The sequence below is a fragment of the Propithecus coquereli genome, unplaced genomic scaffold (genome assembly GCF_000956105.1).
Source record: "Propithecus coquereli isolate 6110/MARCELLA unplaced genomic scaffold, Pcoq_1.0 Scaffold94, whole genome shotgun sequence".
Classification (NCBI taxonomy): Eukaryota; Metazoa; Chordata; class Mammalia; order Primates; family Indriidae; genus Propithecus; species Propithecus coquereli.
This window is the reverse complement of record NW_012155729.1, coordinates 3,943,337-3,959,123: the sequence shown is the minus strand read 5'-3', so window position 1 is coordinate 3,959,123 and position 15,787 is coordinate 3,943,337. Positions and strand designations below refer to the sequence as shown.

At 46.2% G+C, this 15,787-nt stretch overlaps 1 protein-coding gene across 1 annotated transcript in view; it reads left to right on the top strand.

Moving 5' to 3' along the window:
- The window catches only part of PRKCQ (protein kinase C, theta), a 57,992-nt gene extending 52,352 nt beyond the window's left edge, over positions 1–5,640 (top strand). The window contains exons 16-17 of the mRNA XM_012664948.1: positions 3,613–3,741; positions 4,396–5,640. Coding sequence (XP_012520402.1) covers positions 3,613–3,741; positions 4,396–4,551 — 285 coding nt within the window. The 3' untranslated portion in view covers positions 4,552–5,640. The remainder of the gene's footprint in view (positions 1–3,612; positions 3,742–4,395) is intronic.
- The last annotated feature ends 10,147 nt before the right edge of the window (positions 5,641–15,787 follow it).

Here is a 15,787-nt window from a genome sequence, read left to right as displayed (position 1 = left end):
TCAAAATGTCCTTAAGAAATGGAGGTTAACCGTTAAATGTCACGGGTACATATACTAAGCTCAGGAGGCTCTTTGTCATGATCCCCTGGGTACAAATGCCACATGTGCACAAAAATCGCATGGAAAACCCAGCATGGTGCTTACTTGGCCCGAGGCACTTATTTCTAACTTCACTTCCTGAAACTTCAGTAGAACAACATGAGCTAATTTTGTCCCATTCTTGAGACACTTACACCTTCTATCTAACCTTGTTGCATCAAAATGTCCTTAAGAAATGGAGGTTAACCGTTTATTATCATCGTTTCGAGAGAAGAGAAGTGAGGCAGGTCACTCATTCCCTCCACTTCTAAAAGACGGATCTGCGTTTCAGTCTGTTGACTCACACGGGTTTGGGGTCAACAGAGAAATATCTTACTGTGAACGTGGTGCCTCCTTTTTATGCGGAAAGCAGGAGGCCGAGAGAAGATGAGCATGGAAGACTCATGCCCCGCAGATAAGGAGGAAAGACAGCTTGCTCACTCACTCCACAGACAGTCATGGTATCCACAGAGGGCCTGGCACTGGGCTAGATTCTGTAAGAAGCAGAACTACCATGTGCTCCAGCAATCCCACTACTGGGCACCTACCCAAAGGCAAAAAAGACATTCTGTAAAAAAGACGCCTGCACTCAAATGTTTATAGCAACACAATTCACAATTGCAAAGATGTGGAAACAACCCAAGTGTCCATCAATGCATGAGTGGATTAATAAAATGTGGTATATGTATACCATGGAGTTCTACTCAGCATAAAAAACAATGGTGACCTAGCACCTCTTGCATTATCCTGGACGGAACTGGAGCCCATTCTACTAAGTGAAGTATCACAAGAATGGAAAAACAAACACCACGTGTACTCACCATCAAATTGGAACTAATCGATCAACACTTGTGTGCATACATGGAAGTAACATTCATCGGGGATCAGGCAGGTGGAAGAGGGGGTGAGGGAATGGGTAAATTCACACCTAACAGGTGCAATGCCCACTATCTGGGGGATGGGCACACTTATAACTTTGACTCAAATGGTACAAAAGGAATTTACACAAAATGTCTGTACCCCCGTACATTTTATTTATTCTGAAATTAAAAAAAAAAGAAAAGAAAAGAAAGGGTGTCTGACCTCCAGGGCTTACAGCCTAGTAAGAAAAACGGACTCTAAAAAAGATCCAACGTGCTGATTTCTCTAATGGAGGGAGGACCTTCTGTGGCACAGAGGAGAGACCACCCAATGCGAGAAGCGGGAAAGAGCCCACTTCCCACGTGGGTTCCACCACTGGCCAGATTACGATCTTGAGCAAGTTACACGGCCACTCTGAGCCTCAGTTTCCTCAGCTGACAATTGGGATAATGATACCTGCTTTTAGAATTTGTTTTCAAAACCAGGATGATCTAGCTGAGGCATGTGGCAGGGTGCCTGACTCTCAAAGAACGTTGGTTGGGGTGAATGATGCCATCAATCATAGGACCATGAATACAATCCGAAGAGGAGAGAAAGTGAGCTCACTGTCCACAGAGGTAATCAAAGATAGCTTCACAGAGAGGGAGGAGTGAAAGATAAGGCAGGATTTAAAGATAAGGAGAAGGAAATGGGAGTGGGCTGCAGGGAGAGTATCTCACTGCAAGATGGAAATGTCTTTAGTGAGGGCAGAGGAAGGAAAGGCAGGTGGTGTATTCAGGGAGTAGGGACGTCTGGACAGGAGAGGGTTCCCATGAGAATCGGAGACGTGGGAGTCGGCATCAGATGACAGAGAGCCTCAAATGCCAGCCAAGGGGCCAGAGGACGCCAGGACTCACTGGGCCTGAAAGATCATCTGACCCTTCATTTTATAGATGAACGAATTGAGATTCAGAAAACTTACCCAAGGCCGTGTGGGTAGCAAATCTCTTGGACAATGTCTTGTGTGGTTTCCACTGTGCAGCGGTTTCCTGACCGGATGCTTCAGAACCAGCTTCCCACAGAGAGTCTTTGGCGGCGCCCAAGGCGGGAGGGGGAGAGAGGGCAGAGCCAGGGATTTACCAGTCGGATATACCAGGTGTTTGCATGAACATTTCACTGGGAACTTTAATAGAGATTCTCCTACTTTAAAAACAGAAAGAAAGAAAAAAATCTCCACTTTGCTACAGCACATTGTTTGGTCTTCATTTTTTTGGCAGCGTAGAGCCTTTGAAGATTTTCGAGTAGTAAGGTAATGTAAGGGCATCGGTGTTCTAGAACACGCAGACTAGCTATTTTTATACACGGTAAAAAGACGAGACCATTGCAATTCAGAGGTGAAGGGAAGTGAAGCCCTTTTCAGAGCCTCCTGGAAAAATCACTGCATTTCACCACGCTTTTGCTGTAAAGATCCACAGCCTCCTTAAAACACCCTGTAACTCGGGGTTACTTCATAAACAAACATCTCGCCAACGCGGGAACAGTGGATGCCTACCCCGGACGCCCAGGGGAACCGTTACCTTCCTGAGTTAACGTTCAGACTCTCCTGTTCCTTCTTGCCCTTGGCAGGTTTTATTTAAGCTTGAAAAGTTTCCAAGTTTCTTTCCTGTCTTGCAAATGTTCATTTTGACCTTCTAGGGGAAAGTAACAGGAGAGAGAGATGTACAAAGAGGAACGTATGCAGGTCCCAGCTCAGAGGTGATAAGAGATGGACTTTGAGTGAAATATTACGCGCCCAGCATGTTTGCAGGAGGCAAAAGGAATTGTCTTTGCTCAGATGCCTCGTAAAGTCCAAAGCTGACTGTCTGGGACCAGTTTATATCATGGCCAAGTCCTCACAACGCTGGACTCCTGGGAAGGCAGTTAGTGAGAAATCATACTCGACTGACAGACCACTGATCAAATGGCAAATAAATGGATCACTTATTCTGTGCTGTGGGGTTTTAGAGACCAGGAGTTATAGTGCACAGAAGTGTGCATGTACATGTATGCACACATGTGCATGTGTTTGTGTGCGCGTGTTCATGTGCATTCCTGTGTATGCATGTGTGCCTGTCTCTGTGTGTTCATGTATGTGCATATTCATGTATGCCCGTGTGCATATGTATGCACACGTGTTCGTGTACACTCGTGTGTGCATGTGTAACTGTGCATGTGTTCATGTATGTGTATGTAATGTGCACGTGTGCACATTTGTTCCTGTACATTCACGTGTGTGCGTACCTGTCCGTGTGCATGTGCGCATGCGTGTGTGCGCTGCAATTTCACTCACCCACAGATCAGCTCTGTGAGGAGGGCTCTCGGCTCACTTTACAGGCGAGGAAACTGACTCAGGGTTCTGTCACTCGCCAGAGGTCTCGTAAGTAACCCAAGGCAAAGCTGATTTCAAACTGAGTCTGTGAAACTCAGAAGGTAGCACAGTAAGGGCACAGAGCAAGGGGGCAAAAGCCCAGACTCCAGAATATTCTGAAAGCCTCCTTCAGGGTGCACGTCGGGGCCAGCCTGACTTGGGTCAGTCTTTGCGAAGGTTAGTAGAAAGGTGAGGTCAGGAAACCCGTGGGTTAGCGCGCTAAGGAGGCGAGCTGGCTTTCCCGGGAGAAGTAACCTGCTCCTTCTCTCCTCTCCTCTCCTCTCCAGCTCTTCGTGCGAGAACCCGAGAAGAGGCTGGGTGTGCGGGGAGACATCCGCCAGCACCCTTTGTTTCGGGAGATCAACTGGGAAGAACTTGAGCGGAAGGAGATCGACCCACCATTCCGGCCTAAAGTGGTAAGGACTTGCCACGAGGGCCTTGGCTTAGCCGGGCCATCTGCCTGCCCCCACCCTGCCCCACCCTCTGGCTCATACAAGCTACTGGGCTGCTGGCGGGGAGGTGGGGAGGTTACGTCTGTTTATGAAATTGAACCTCTGTGTGTAGTCAGGACGCACCTGCATGAAGAATGCTGCGTGCACCTGCCTTAGGTCAAATACGTACTTGTGAGGGTGACTATCAGATGAGATGGAGCTTTGCACGTGGCACACACATGCTCAATGGGCACAGTCTGGGTGACCCAAACTTGTGCATAAACCCTGCATCCTATGTCAGGAATTTTGGAGCCATTTTTAAATGATGTTTATTAAAGTTCAATACCATCTGCAATGTGTTCGTGTAACTACGTCCCCTAATGGCAATGGTTAGGTGTTCTTTGGCTTAAGGAAAAAAATAAGTAAGTCAGTGCTTAGAAAAAGATAGATCTCTAAATTCCCACGTACAGACTTGCTAGCAAAAGTCACAAACCTACACCAGAAAAGGCAGACGCTTAGTTTATCTGCAAACACCAACTCTGTTGTACACAAATTAGACCTGGACACCAAAAGTTAAGATCATGAATTTAGCGGCTCATTTTCTTCTCTTTTTTTTTCCCCCTTTACACCGCGACCAAGAAATCACCGTACGACTGCAGCAACTTCGACAAGGAATTCTTAAACGAGAAACCCCGGCTGTCGTTCGCCGACCGAGCCCTGATCAACAGCATGGACCAGAACATGTTCAGGAACTTTTCCTTCGTCAACCCGGGCATGGAGCGGCTCATCTCCTGAACCTCGCCTCCCCAGGAACGCGAAGGCATTGGCCTTCTCTCTGGGAACTGGTCCAAGACTGACACTTCTTGGGTTCCTTTTTCAACTTGGAAAAGAAAAGAAACACTCAACAGTAAAGGCCGAGACCCGTTAGCCCCTCGCCCGACCGTTTACCTGTAGCAGAAACCAACTCTACTTCACTAAAGACTGCGCCCTGCGTTGTAGCTCTTGGCACGTTTCCCGACACTCTCCAAGTTAGGTCGTGACTAACCCTAGTTGTTTACTTGAACGATGGTTCTCCACACTGGGAAATTTGAAAACTCAATACTGCTCTCAATGGTGGCTCTTCACTCGGGCCCCAACTGCTGAGCAATGGGATGTTCCGCGAATGGAGGAGCAAACTGAACACAAATGTCTCCAGACTGAAACAGCCCGTCGCCTGGCGTACCTGGTGGCGCATCTCACGCAGCCTCAGACGAGTAACCACTCACCCGTTTTATCCTGTTTATATCTGTGGAAGTGTAAATGGCTAGGGGGACAGCCCTGAATAGGTTTTTATGGGAATTCTTCACAATAAACATAGCTTGTAACTTAAGATTTACAAATCCATTCATTCTGATTAGCTGTGAAATTCACGGGAGAGAGGAAAATGGAAAAACGGGAAAAGCTTCCCTGATTGGGAAGTTTGGCTAGAACACCTACGCTGGTTCTCTTGTCAAGATAGACCTCAAATTTAGAGTTCAACAAAGATAGTGTCACTTCCCTCTTGCCAGGAAAACCTTTCCATCCATCCATTGTTCTTTGACCTCAATATCAGCGCAGTCATTCATTACCGTCCTCACATGGTGAGGAGAAGAAAAGGAAAAGTGCATGATTCTTCGGAGAGAAAAGAAAACCAACCCCTGGTCATACCATGACTGACGATTTGATGACTCGTAAGCCCCTCCTGAGGCATCATTCAAGACAAACACTCCATGCCTGCTACTGGCTGTGGTCAATCGTGTTGAATTGGAATTCTAACTATGTGTTTTTAAAGTATCTGTGCTGTTTGTATATTTTGATTAAATGTTGTGACTTAATGAGAAAGAGGTGGATGTGTAAAAATGGAATTAAAAAAACAAAGACAGACACCTCTTAATAGTTTAATTCCCTGCTTGTCTCCCTCCACCCCAAGACCTTGGTTCTGTCATGTTGATCATCAAAATGTAGCAAATATTGAGTTGATGTTGTAAACTTTGGAAAGCATAAAAAAAATCCCAAATGGGTGAGAAATTCAGATAATTCTTAATTATTTTTGTTATCAAAACCGCAACGGGGGTTTCAGACTAGATCTAGTTGCGCACTGCACAAAGATCCAACTATTGAGACAACGAAGATTGCCAAGCAAGAAAGGAATTCTAACGCGAAAGACAGACATCTTTTGCAAGAATGGGAGAAAGAGATCCTGGGCTTTTTAAGGAGGGGCCAGGTGCACAGGGCAGGTCGCAGGCCCTGGGGCGGGTCATGGAGGGTGGTGATCTCTGGCACCAGGACTCTCGCCCAAGGGCCTTCAGAGTCTCAACTTCATCTTGTAAAAATTCCACCATCTCTGGGGAACAACTCAAAAAGTTCAAGTAGTTAGTTCAAGGAAAGATTATTAAAAAAACACGTAGGGGTCCTTGAGATTTGTTCATAGAGCCTGTTACCTTGTCCTTACATTCCTGTCTCCTCCCAACAAGATTTCTGGCAGGAGTGGCCTGAGGGTGTGGCCCCTTCCCCATCCCCAGGCCTCTCTGCAGACGCTGCCTCCTCCAAGGCTACTGTTGGGACGGAGGGAAAACTTGGTCTTCACCCTCAGAAGGTTCACTGAAGAGTCAACTTACAATAAAACAGATTTTCTCATAAGAGAACAGCTGTGAAATTTATTTTAACGTGTATACATGGGAACCCTCAGAAACGAAGATTCCACTCCCAGCAGGGCTCAGAAGCTCATATGCCTTTCTGGTAAAATGGGTTATGGGAGAAGGAAAGAGGAATTCTATGAAGGATTACTATTGAGGAGGAACGGATGGGGAACAGAGATTAACTGGTAAATAATTCCCTTTGGAATTTAAATGGGTCTAAGGGGGCAGGAAAGTCAGAGAGACGTTGAGGCTTCTTCAGCCAGTCCTGCATGTCAAAATGCCGTATTTGGGGTAAACTATTTCTGATTTCCCTCACTAACTTCTTGCCAGCCCTTGTGGAATGTTCTCAGTCCCTTCTGTAGCATTTATTTAAGGAAGGACACTTTGACCTCTGACCTCCCCCTTTGGGACCCCGAAGGCAGCACTTTTCTCATTCATCCCCTCCACCTGGACTGCCCCTCCGCTGGTCCCTTCCTCCTCCTCCTTCCCCTTCCACCTCCTGCCTTCAGGGACCACCCAAGGCAGAGGATCTCAAAGACAAATCTCCAGTCCTGGCCCCTCTGCCCAGCTCCACAGCAGCCTGTTAGCCCCATGCACCCCGTGGAGTTCATCCACTTAGGATCTTCCTGTTCCTGTTGTCAAGAGCCCCCCATTGTAACAGAGTAGTCACCCTCCTCCCATAGATATGGAAGGGGGGAATATGTAACAGAAGAAATGGCTCAAAAAAAAAACAGTGAAAATGTTTTATGTCTCTAAAACATCCTGCACTCCTTTGGGAGAACTAGAACTAGGACCGCAGGCCAGTGGTCAGAAGGGGCAGGGGAATGTCTTTTGTTCTTGTGCCATAGAAGATGGCCAAGGGAATTGTCTGGGTGGAGGTCATGAGATCATCTCTCTCTCTCTCTCTCTCTCAGAAAACAAAATAAATTTTTTACTTCTTTATGTCCTAATCTTTGTATTGAGAATTCTTTCTCAATCCCACGTACGAATTCCCATCTTAACAGGGTGAATTTAAAAATACATGAGTACGCTATGTAGAGGGTTGGATGGTGGTGTTTCCTCGAAAGACAGAACCTGTGACTTGTGAAACTGTATTTGGAAAGAGGGTCTTTGAGGATGTAACTAAGTTAAGGATCTGATCTCAAGAGGAGATCATCCGGGATTATACAGACGGGCCCTAAATCCCTGTAGTGTCTAGTATCTATATCTAAATACTAGATATAAGAGAAGGGAGAGGAAGGTTACACACACACACACACACACACACACACACACACACTGAGCAGAGAAGGCAGAGATCAGATTGATGCGGCCATCAGCCACGGAAGAGGCAGGAAGGATCCTGCCCTAGAGCCTTCGGAGAGAGCTGGGCCCCATCCACACCTTGATTTTGGACTTCTGGCCCCCAAAACTTTGGGAGAGTAAATCTCTGCTGCCTTTAAGTCACCCAGTTTGTGGTAATTCATACAGCAGCCACAGGGCCTTCATCCACTGCTCAGTGAAGCCAGCGGTGTGTTGGGACAGGGCGGCAGTGAGGTTTGTGGCTCCTGCCCAGTGCAGCCACCACACCTGCAGGTGGGGGCTTCACATTCCCACCTGGCCCTCACACAGGACTTCCTGCCATTGCTCCACTTTCTGTCCACAGGAATGTCCCACCCTGGTTCTCACTCTTCTTCGCATTTTCCCTCACCAGCCTCCAGTATCCTCCTAGATACGAGATACGAGATACTAGATATAAGGCTCAGGGCTTTTCTACCGAAGTGGGAGCTGTTTCTATTCGTGAGTCAGCAGTCGTTTCTTCCTGGAGACGTGACACCTCCACTGCAGTGTCCCTTATGAACTCAGGTCAGTATTTAGAGTGACGAAGACTGCCCTATGCATGTGTTTACTTGTCATCATAAGAAGGAACACAGGAAACAGTGAAGTCAGTCACCTGCGAGGGGCAAGGGGGTGAGGGATGAGGTGGCACTGCTCTGGGAACACCTTCTCGTACAGTTTTGACTCTTGAAAGCATCTTCGTGTTCTACCCACTCGAAATAAAAATAAAATTAAACCAAAAAGAGTAGAAAGGGGATAAAAATCTACAACTGCAGGCAAGCTAACACAAATCAATCTAATTGCATTTCAAATGAATAATATGACCCTGTTGAAAGAGAAGGAAAGAAGAAAGGTAGGAAGGAAGGAACAGGGAAAAAAGAAAAAAAAGAAAGTGAATCCACATAACACTTCAGAGGCAAGGATTTTAAAATCAGAGGGGTAGAAAGATCTTGTGTAAACTCTGAAGTACCATACACACCGCAGGGAAGGTCTTCACTGCCCTTCCACCCTAAAGTTCAAGGTGGAAACCTTTGGGGTCATCCTAGATGCCTCCCCATCTCTCCATCACCATAATGGGAGGCCTTAAAATGCCCCTTTCCAAAATCAAAAAAAGTAGACAAAAATAAGTAAAGGTATGGGAGATCTAAATAATGATTCGCTAGCTTGAGCTAATAAACAGAGAATTTTAAAGTCAGTAAACACTGAAAATGTACCTTACCTCACAGGGTTTGGTGAGGATTAAATGAGTTAACATACAAGAAACACTTTGTGTGTGCCACACGGTGAACGTTCAGTAGGTGCGCACCATCATTATGCACGAAATCTGGCCAACGAGAGTACCAACACCTTCTACAAACCGTAAGTCATAAGGCTGCAGTTACTGACGATAATCAGGAAGTAATGCCCGGAGAAGAGGGATAACATTCCACGTGAAAGTCTAGAGCAGACTTGCAAATTTTCTAGATTAAACAGAAAATTAAAATGGAATTCACGAACTATTTAGAAATGAATGACTAGTAGGTGAGAGGAAGGACTTCAACTAAGAGAATTCATCGCTTGCCTTCTCCCAGCACGTGTCCTGGCCGTTTACCTGGCCACCCACCTGGCCACTCCATCGTCCAGCGGAGGTGACACCGGAAGCTCAGGGCCCTAGCCAGGCACCAGGGAAGAGGACCAGGTTGAGTGTGGATGGATCAACAGAGTCTGAGCGCCCACATGGAATCGTTTTAAATGCATCCTGAACGTCAGAACAATCACTCCATTGCCTCGACGTGAATTTTGGATTATCAAAACAAAATCCACACAGGAAGAGAATTTCTCTGCAGATGCATGCACTAATCAGCACACCGTTATGAATTTTTGTTTTGCTTTGGTTTTTTCCAGCGCTACGGGCTTTAAGAAGCTTTGGATGCTCAACCAAAGATATAAATCTGAAAAACAAGTGGAAAATCTAAGTCCGGCAAAGCCTACTCGAAATTTCAGTCAGTCTTGCAAAACACGGTGACATCCACCCAACCGGAAACTACCCGCTTGGAACTGCCCCCACCCTCCCCCAGTTTCCCTCCTCAGCCCCCACCCCTCCCACCCTCAAGGATGAGACGCCCGTTTGTTGTTGCCGTGGAAATTGTGCTTTTAAGGTTTTCCGCTGAGATGTCACTGGTTATATGGTAAGGTGGAGACCTCTAGTGTCCCAACATTGTATTTCCTCCAAGAATAAAGTACAGGGTTGGTGTCCGTGGTGGTGACTTTATCTAGAGGAAAGCTTGGTTCTACTGGCTGGCTCTGGTTCTAAAGCACCAAACCCCAGAGCAGAATAAAAATACGAGTCTTTTATATTGTGTGTGCATTGCATGCCTGGTCAGCCATATAAAAAATCCAAATTGCTGTGTAACGGTGAATAGTTGATGCCCCCAGAAGACACGTTTGCCAAGGAGCCTATAAACTGGTCCGGTCCGTGGCGCTCCATCCATCACTCGACACCACCAACCCCAGGATAATACTCGGAAATGCACGGTCTCAGGAATCTCAGCACACAGGGAATTCCACGGTGGCAGCCATCAGACTTTAACAACTGGGGCACAGTATGATCTGTCACCTCACCCTCAACACACACCTATCCCCACGACTTCACCTTCGGGAGCTAAATGAGGAAGCTCTTAACCTGAGGTTCGTGAATGAGCAAGAATTTCCTGTAAACTTTGAGCATCTGTGTATCCATGTGCCCTCCCGGGTTTAAGATGCCTCTATATCACTGGGTTTGGGGAATTTGGTTATGAGTCGGTGCCGTTTTCTTCATGTGTCTTGTGCTTGGGGGTTATGATCTTATTGGGTCTGTGGATTCAAAGTTTTCATCGTACTTGGAAAATTGGGGGACAGCGTTCCTTTCAACGTATCTTCCATCTCCCTCTTCCTTTGGATCTCCAATGGCAAACATATTTAGCCACTTGAAGTTATCCCATAGCTCACTGATGTTCTGGGTTTTTTTCTTTTTTCTTTTTTTTTTTTTTCTTAATCACTTTTGTCTCAGGGTCTTGTCTTGGATAGTTTTTATTGCTACATATTCAAGTGTACAAACCTTTTCTTCTGCAATGTCCAATCCGCCATCAATTCCTGCTAGTGTATTTATCATCCAAATATTGTCGTTTCACCTCTGGAAGTTCAATTTAAAAAATACCTTTCAGGCCTATACTTAATGTTCAGTATTTCTTCTAGCTTTTTGGACTTACGAGGTGCAGTTACAATAATACATTAAATGTCCTTGTCTACTAAGTTTATTCTCCGTGTCATTTTTAGGTCAAGTTGCACAATAATTTGCATGTTCGACATGCATTAGTTCATTTCAACTTTATGACTGTCATCTCATCAAAACAATTATTCCGGTTTCTTGTTCATTCCACTTTTGAATTGCACCAGGGTTTTACATGTTAATTATGTAATTAACAGTGATTAAATCATCAAACCCAAAATGAATATCTCTGCGTTCACACAAGACTCTCTAATTAATCTTACACTAAGTCAACCAAACATTTGCATCTTGTCGTTGGAAAGTGTTGTTAAAAAGTGGCTAGAGGCCGGGTGCAGTGGCTCACGACTGTAATCCTAGCTCTCTGGGAGGCCGAGGCGGGCGAATTGTTTGAGCTCAGGAGTTCGAAACCAGCCTGAGCAAGAGCGAGACCCCGTCTCTACTAAAAATAGAAAGAAATTAATCGGACAACTAAAAAATATATAGAAAAAATTAGCCGGGCATGGTGGCGCATGCCTGTAGTCCCAGCTACTCGGGAGGCTGAGGCAGGAGGATCGCTTGAGCCCAGGAGTTTGAGGTTGCTGTGAGCTAGGATGACACGGCACTCTAGCCCGGGCAACACAGTGAGACTTTGTCTCAAAAAAAAAAAAAAAAGTGGCTAGAGCTCTAGTTTCTTGTCCGCGGTGGCAGTGATGAGTGATGAGCCACCGTAATGGTGCCCAGCCCGTCCATCAGTGCCACGGGGAGCTGGTCTACAGGATGAACCTGTTATCATAAGCACTGCACAAAGATATATATTGGTTCCATGGTATTTTAATAACTATTTTCCAATTATAAAAATCATAAAAGCCTCTGGTTAAACATAACTAGAAAATGACCTCTTCGCTCTTTTTAAAAAAAAAAAAGAACTCCATTAAAAATAAAATTAAAATAAACTTGGAAAGTGATTTAAAAATTATAATTAAAAATTACAATAATAAAAAATGAGAGAGAATAGTAGATGAGAGATTTTAACCAACGTTTGAAAGAGGGAGGACAGACAGGGAGTAGCAGCCAGCTCCAGGGGGGCAGTGACACGACCACCCACAACCTGGAGAGAGAGGTGAGCCGCCCCACCCCACAGATTCCCAGAGAGGCCCAGCCCTCGGAGATACCAGGGATGCGTGAACGAAGGGTGCAGTTCTGAAACAGGCGGGCTGGCACGTCACTCAGGTGCTGGGGCACCTAATCCCATCCACACACACCGGATACAAGAGGTTTGTCTCTGGACAAACTGCGCCCAGGCATCTCCAAATTCAGGGGCAGAGATTCAGTGAAGGGTAGAGATATTGATGGGATTGAAAACAAGAGAATTAAGTGAAAATTTACGGAGTAAAATGCGGTACTCTTAGCCCATTTTTTTGTGCCCTACTGCTAGAAAAGGAACCGCTGGTTAAATGACACTTATCTCTGATCCAAGGCAAGACATTAGAGGATTCTTCTCTAAAGAAACTAGGTGGCCACTGAGAAAAGTACCAATATTATTTGAGGAATCCTTCCAACATTAAGACTGAATATCTGGCTGGATATACTGTAGTAAATTCTACCAGCTGACCAAAAGAAAAACAAACAAACCCTACCGACACATGCAGAGCTTGCCTTTAACGTGCTAAAACAGCATTGTAAATTGAAATGGATAGCTAAAGACATCAGGTGTTTGAGGAAAGTCTCCAACAATAGAGATACCAAAACATACATATGGAGAAAACGAACCCGGACCAATATAAACAATGCAGAGAACAGATAAAACATCTTTTTTTAAAATATGTAAAAAAATACGTAAAAAATATTTTTTAAAATTTTTTAAATATGTAAAAAATCTTTTTAAAAATATGTAAGCAATGCCCTCGGAGGAGAAAAAGAAGTTACTGCACACGTAGAATAAGAATGGAAGACTACAGAAGGGGAGCAATCAGCAAAAAGTAAAGAGACCTTATAAACTCGAATATGTATTAATAAAATGGGTAAAAAAACCAACCTAAATGCAGAAGGACAAGTTGAGGCAGGACGGAGGAGAGGCTGAGCAGGAGATTGCTGTCTTGTGAACTTTCCTTATCACCAGGACACTTTTAACTCTGCTCATGTTCATGTCACTTGTCGATTTATTGTCTCTCAGCTCCAGATTCACCCTTCTCCGCCCTGTGAGCCTGAAGATGGGCCGGAGAACGAGCCTCCTTTGATGGCTGGTGCAGACGATAAGTTCTGTCTGCAGAGGGCGCTGGGGGAACATCGGGGACGACATCACGGAGGACCAGCTACTCTCCCAGGTGTGGGGGACTGTTTTCCTTCCTACAGCAGCTACCGGTGCTCACCCTCCAGAGAGTGTCTCCAGCACCTTAGCAAACCAAAAAACCAACAAATAAACATTTGTGTGTCTGACTTTGAGAACAAAAGATTGCTGAGGCTAATCATTTCTTGTTCATTCTTTCATTCATTGATTCCTGAAACAACCAATTATTGAGCCTCACCATGTCCCAGGCACTGAGAACACAAAAACCAATTAGCATCACGCAGGCCCCGCAGCTGTTTCCATTCTAGCCGGAGAGACATACACTTGATTGCGACGCATTGTGCTTCGGTGCACAGTAAGATAAAAACGGTCTGATACAGTGTCTGAAGCATCCATATGACACCTTTTCCAAGTCCCCTCAAGCCACTAGCATGGTGGAACCTTGGTTTCTGTGTTTCCAAAGGTCTCCTCTGAGACGCACCAAAGCCAGCAGTACCCTGGGCGTGAGCTGGGATCTCATGGTTCAGTGACATTGGCTGCGTCCAAGGGACAGCAGAGTGGTGACGAAGACCTGGATGCTGAGCTACAGTCTAGAGGCACTGGACAGCCACTCGAGCCTCCTGGATCCTTATGTAATGAGGACCCACAGAATCCCTTTCCTCTGTTCCTGGTTCCACGTAACAGGGACCGCCTGCACTGTAGCCTCTCCTCGTTTTCACTAAGATGCTGGTGGCAAACTCCTTAGCAAACGTTTGTGGGATTATGGCCTCACAGAGAAGTCTGACTCCTGCCCCACTCCACCGCTGAGTGATCACTGGTGCAAACTGCTGCAAGTATTAATGGACGTTCTAGCGCAGAAGCGAACTGTCTCCTCAGGCACAAGAGCCACCAGCAGCTCAGCAGCTCCTGGTGCTGTGCCCAGCCCCGAGTGTTCAGTGGCAGAGCAGATAAAATACAAAATAAAAGAATACCCGGGAAGGAACAGAAGAGTAAGATGAGAGAGAAAGAGAGAGAGAGACAGAGAGGAAGGAAGGAAGACGAGAAGGGCTCACGTGGTCAGGACCTAGTGTGCAGATGCTAAATTTAAAAGTATCTTAAGCTGGGCACGGCAGCATGTTGCCTGTAGTCTTAGCTACTCAGGAGGCTGAGGCAGGAAGACAGCTTGAGCCCAGGAGTTAGAGACCAGCCTGGGCAACATAGCAAGACCCTATCTCATTAAAAAAAAAAAGGTGATCTATTCCCTTAACAGAACTCTCACAGGTCACACAGAGCTTCGCCTTCTACAAGAAAGCTTAGGAGCAGAAAGAGCAGTTACTACCACTGTTCTCTGGAATTTTAAGTCTCCTTTGCTTCCTTTGGTACATCCTAAGTGGGGAAATGCGGGCCAGGCTTTTGTCTCTGTCCTTGGTGTTGAGCCCAGCACTTCACACATAGCAGGCGCGAGGGAGGAGAGGAGGGGAGGTGGGAAGGGGTGACAAGGCCCAGCTTGCGTGTCGCTTCTGTTTCTTGCAATACTCCCGGCTGCACTACTTGGACTTGAGTCACTAGAGGGAAGCAGAGGAACGTGAGAGAAGCCGCCGTCCCTGCCGGGCAGGGCCGTTTCAGACCTGATCTGAGGCTGAACGTGCTTCACTGGCCTGACGAGATCAGCAATCAGAAGAATTAGAATTCAGCCTTCCCCTTGATTCAAGATGCGTACGCTGCCTCTAATCAGAGAGCAATCTATACATTTGTGGGAAGTAATAAGAAAAAAGCTGCCTGTCACAGAGCAATGCAGAGTTATGGAGTAGAAAACCCAGGAAGGGACTCTCGGGGCATCTGGTCAATGGCACCCAGCAGACGTGTGACTCAGCAGGAAAACGTGCAGGAATCAGAGCCCGGGGACCAGCGCTCTCTGGCTGCACGACCCTCACCAGGTTACCGGTCCTTCTGGAACCCCGGTTTTTCTTAATCAGTAGAAGGATGACAGGAAGCACTTCCACCTTGTGGGGTTACTGCACAAGGCATGAAAACTGATCGATGGAAAAAATCTGTTACCAAACAGCAAAGAACCCACATGGATGTAAATCCAATTATTATTATTAACCGTGTGTTCAAGTCATGAGGCTGTCTACTTAATTATATTCTTAAAGTTTGTCCACCTTAAATAATGAGATTCAGAGAATAGGATTAAGCATAGAGCCTGTTTGAGTACAAAGCTTAAGGACTCTCGGAAAACAGACTCCAGAGCAACGGGGTCTGTGCACGAGGCTCCAGTGACACAGGCAGAAGCGGCTTCAGCAGGGCTGCGACATTTTCCAGCAAGGCCGGTATGCACGTTACAGGATTTATTATTATAACAGTACAGCCCACTGCGTTCCGAGGAACGTTGCCTTAACATTCTGTCTGGGGGAGCAGCGTTCCGAGGGGGTCACGTCGGGCGCCGCTCGGCCACTCCTAACCATTCACAGGAAAAAGCAGAAGTTGCAACGGCGTGCTGTGCGACTCAGGCTGCATAGCCACGTTTCTCCCACGGCTCGGAATAATTTAAAGCTCCAACAGCTT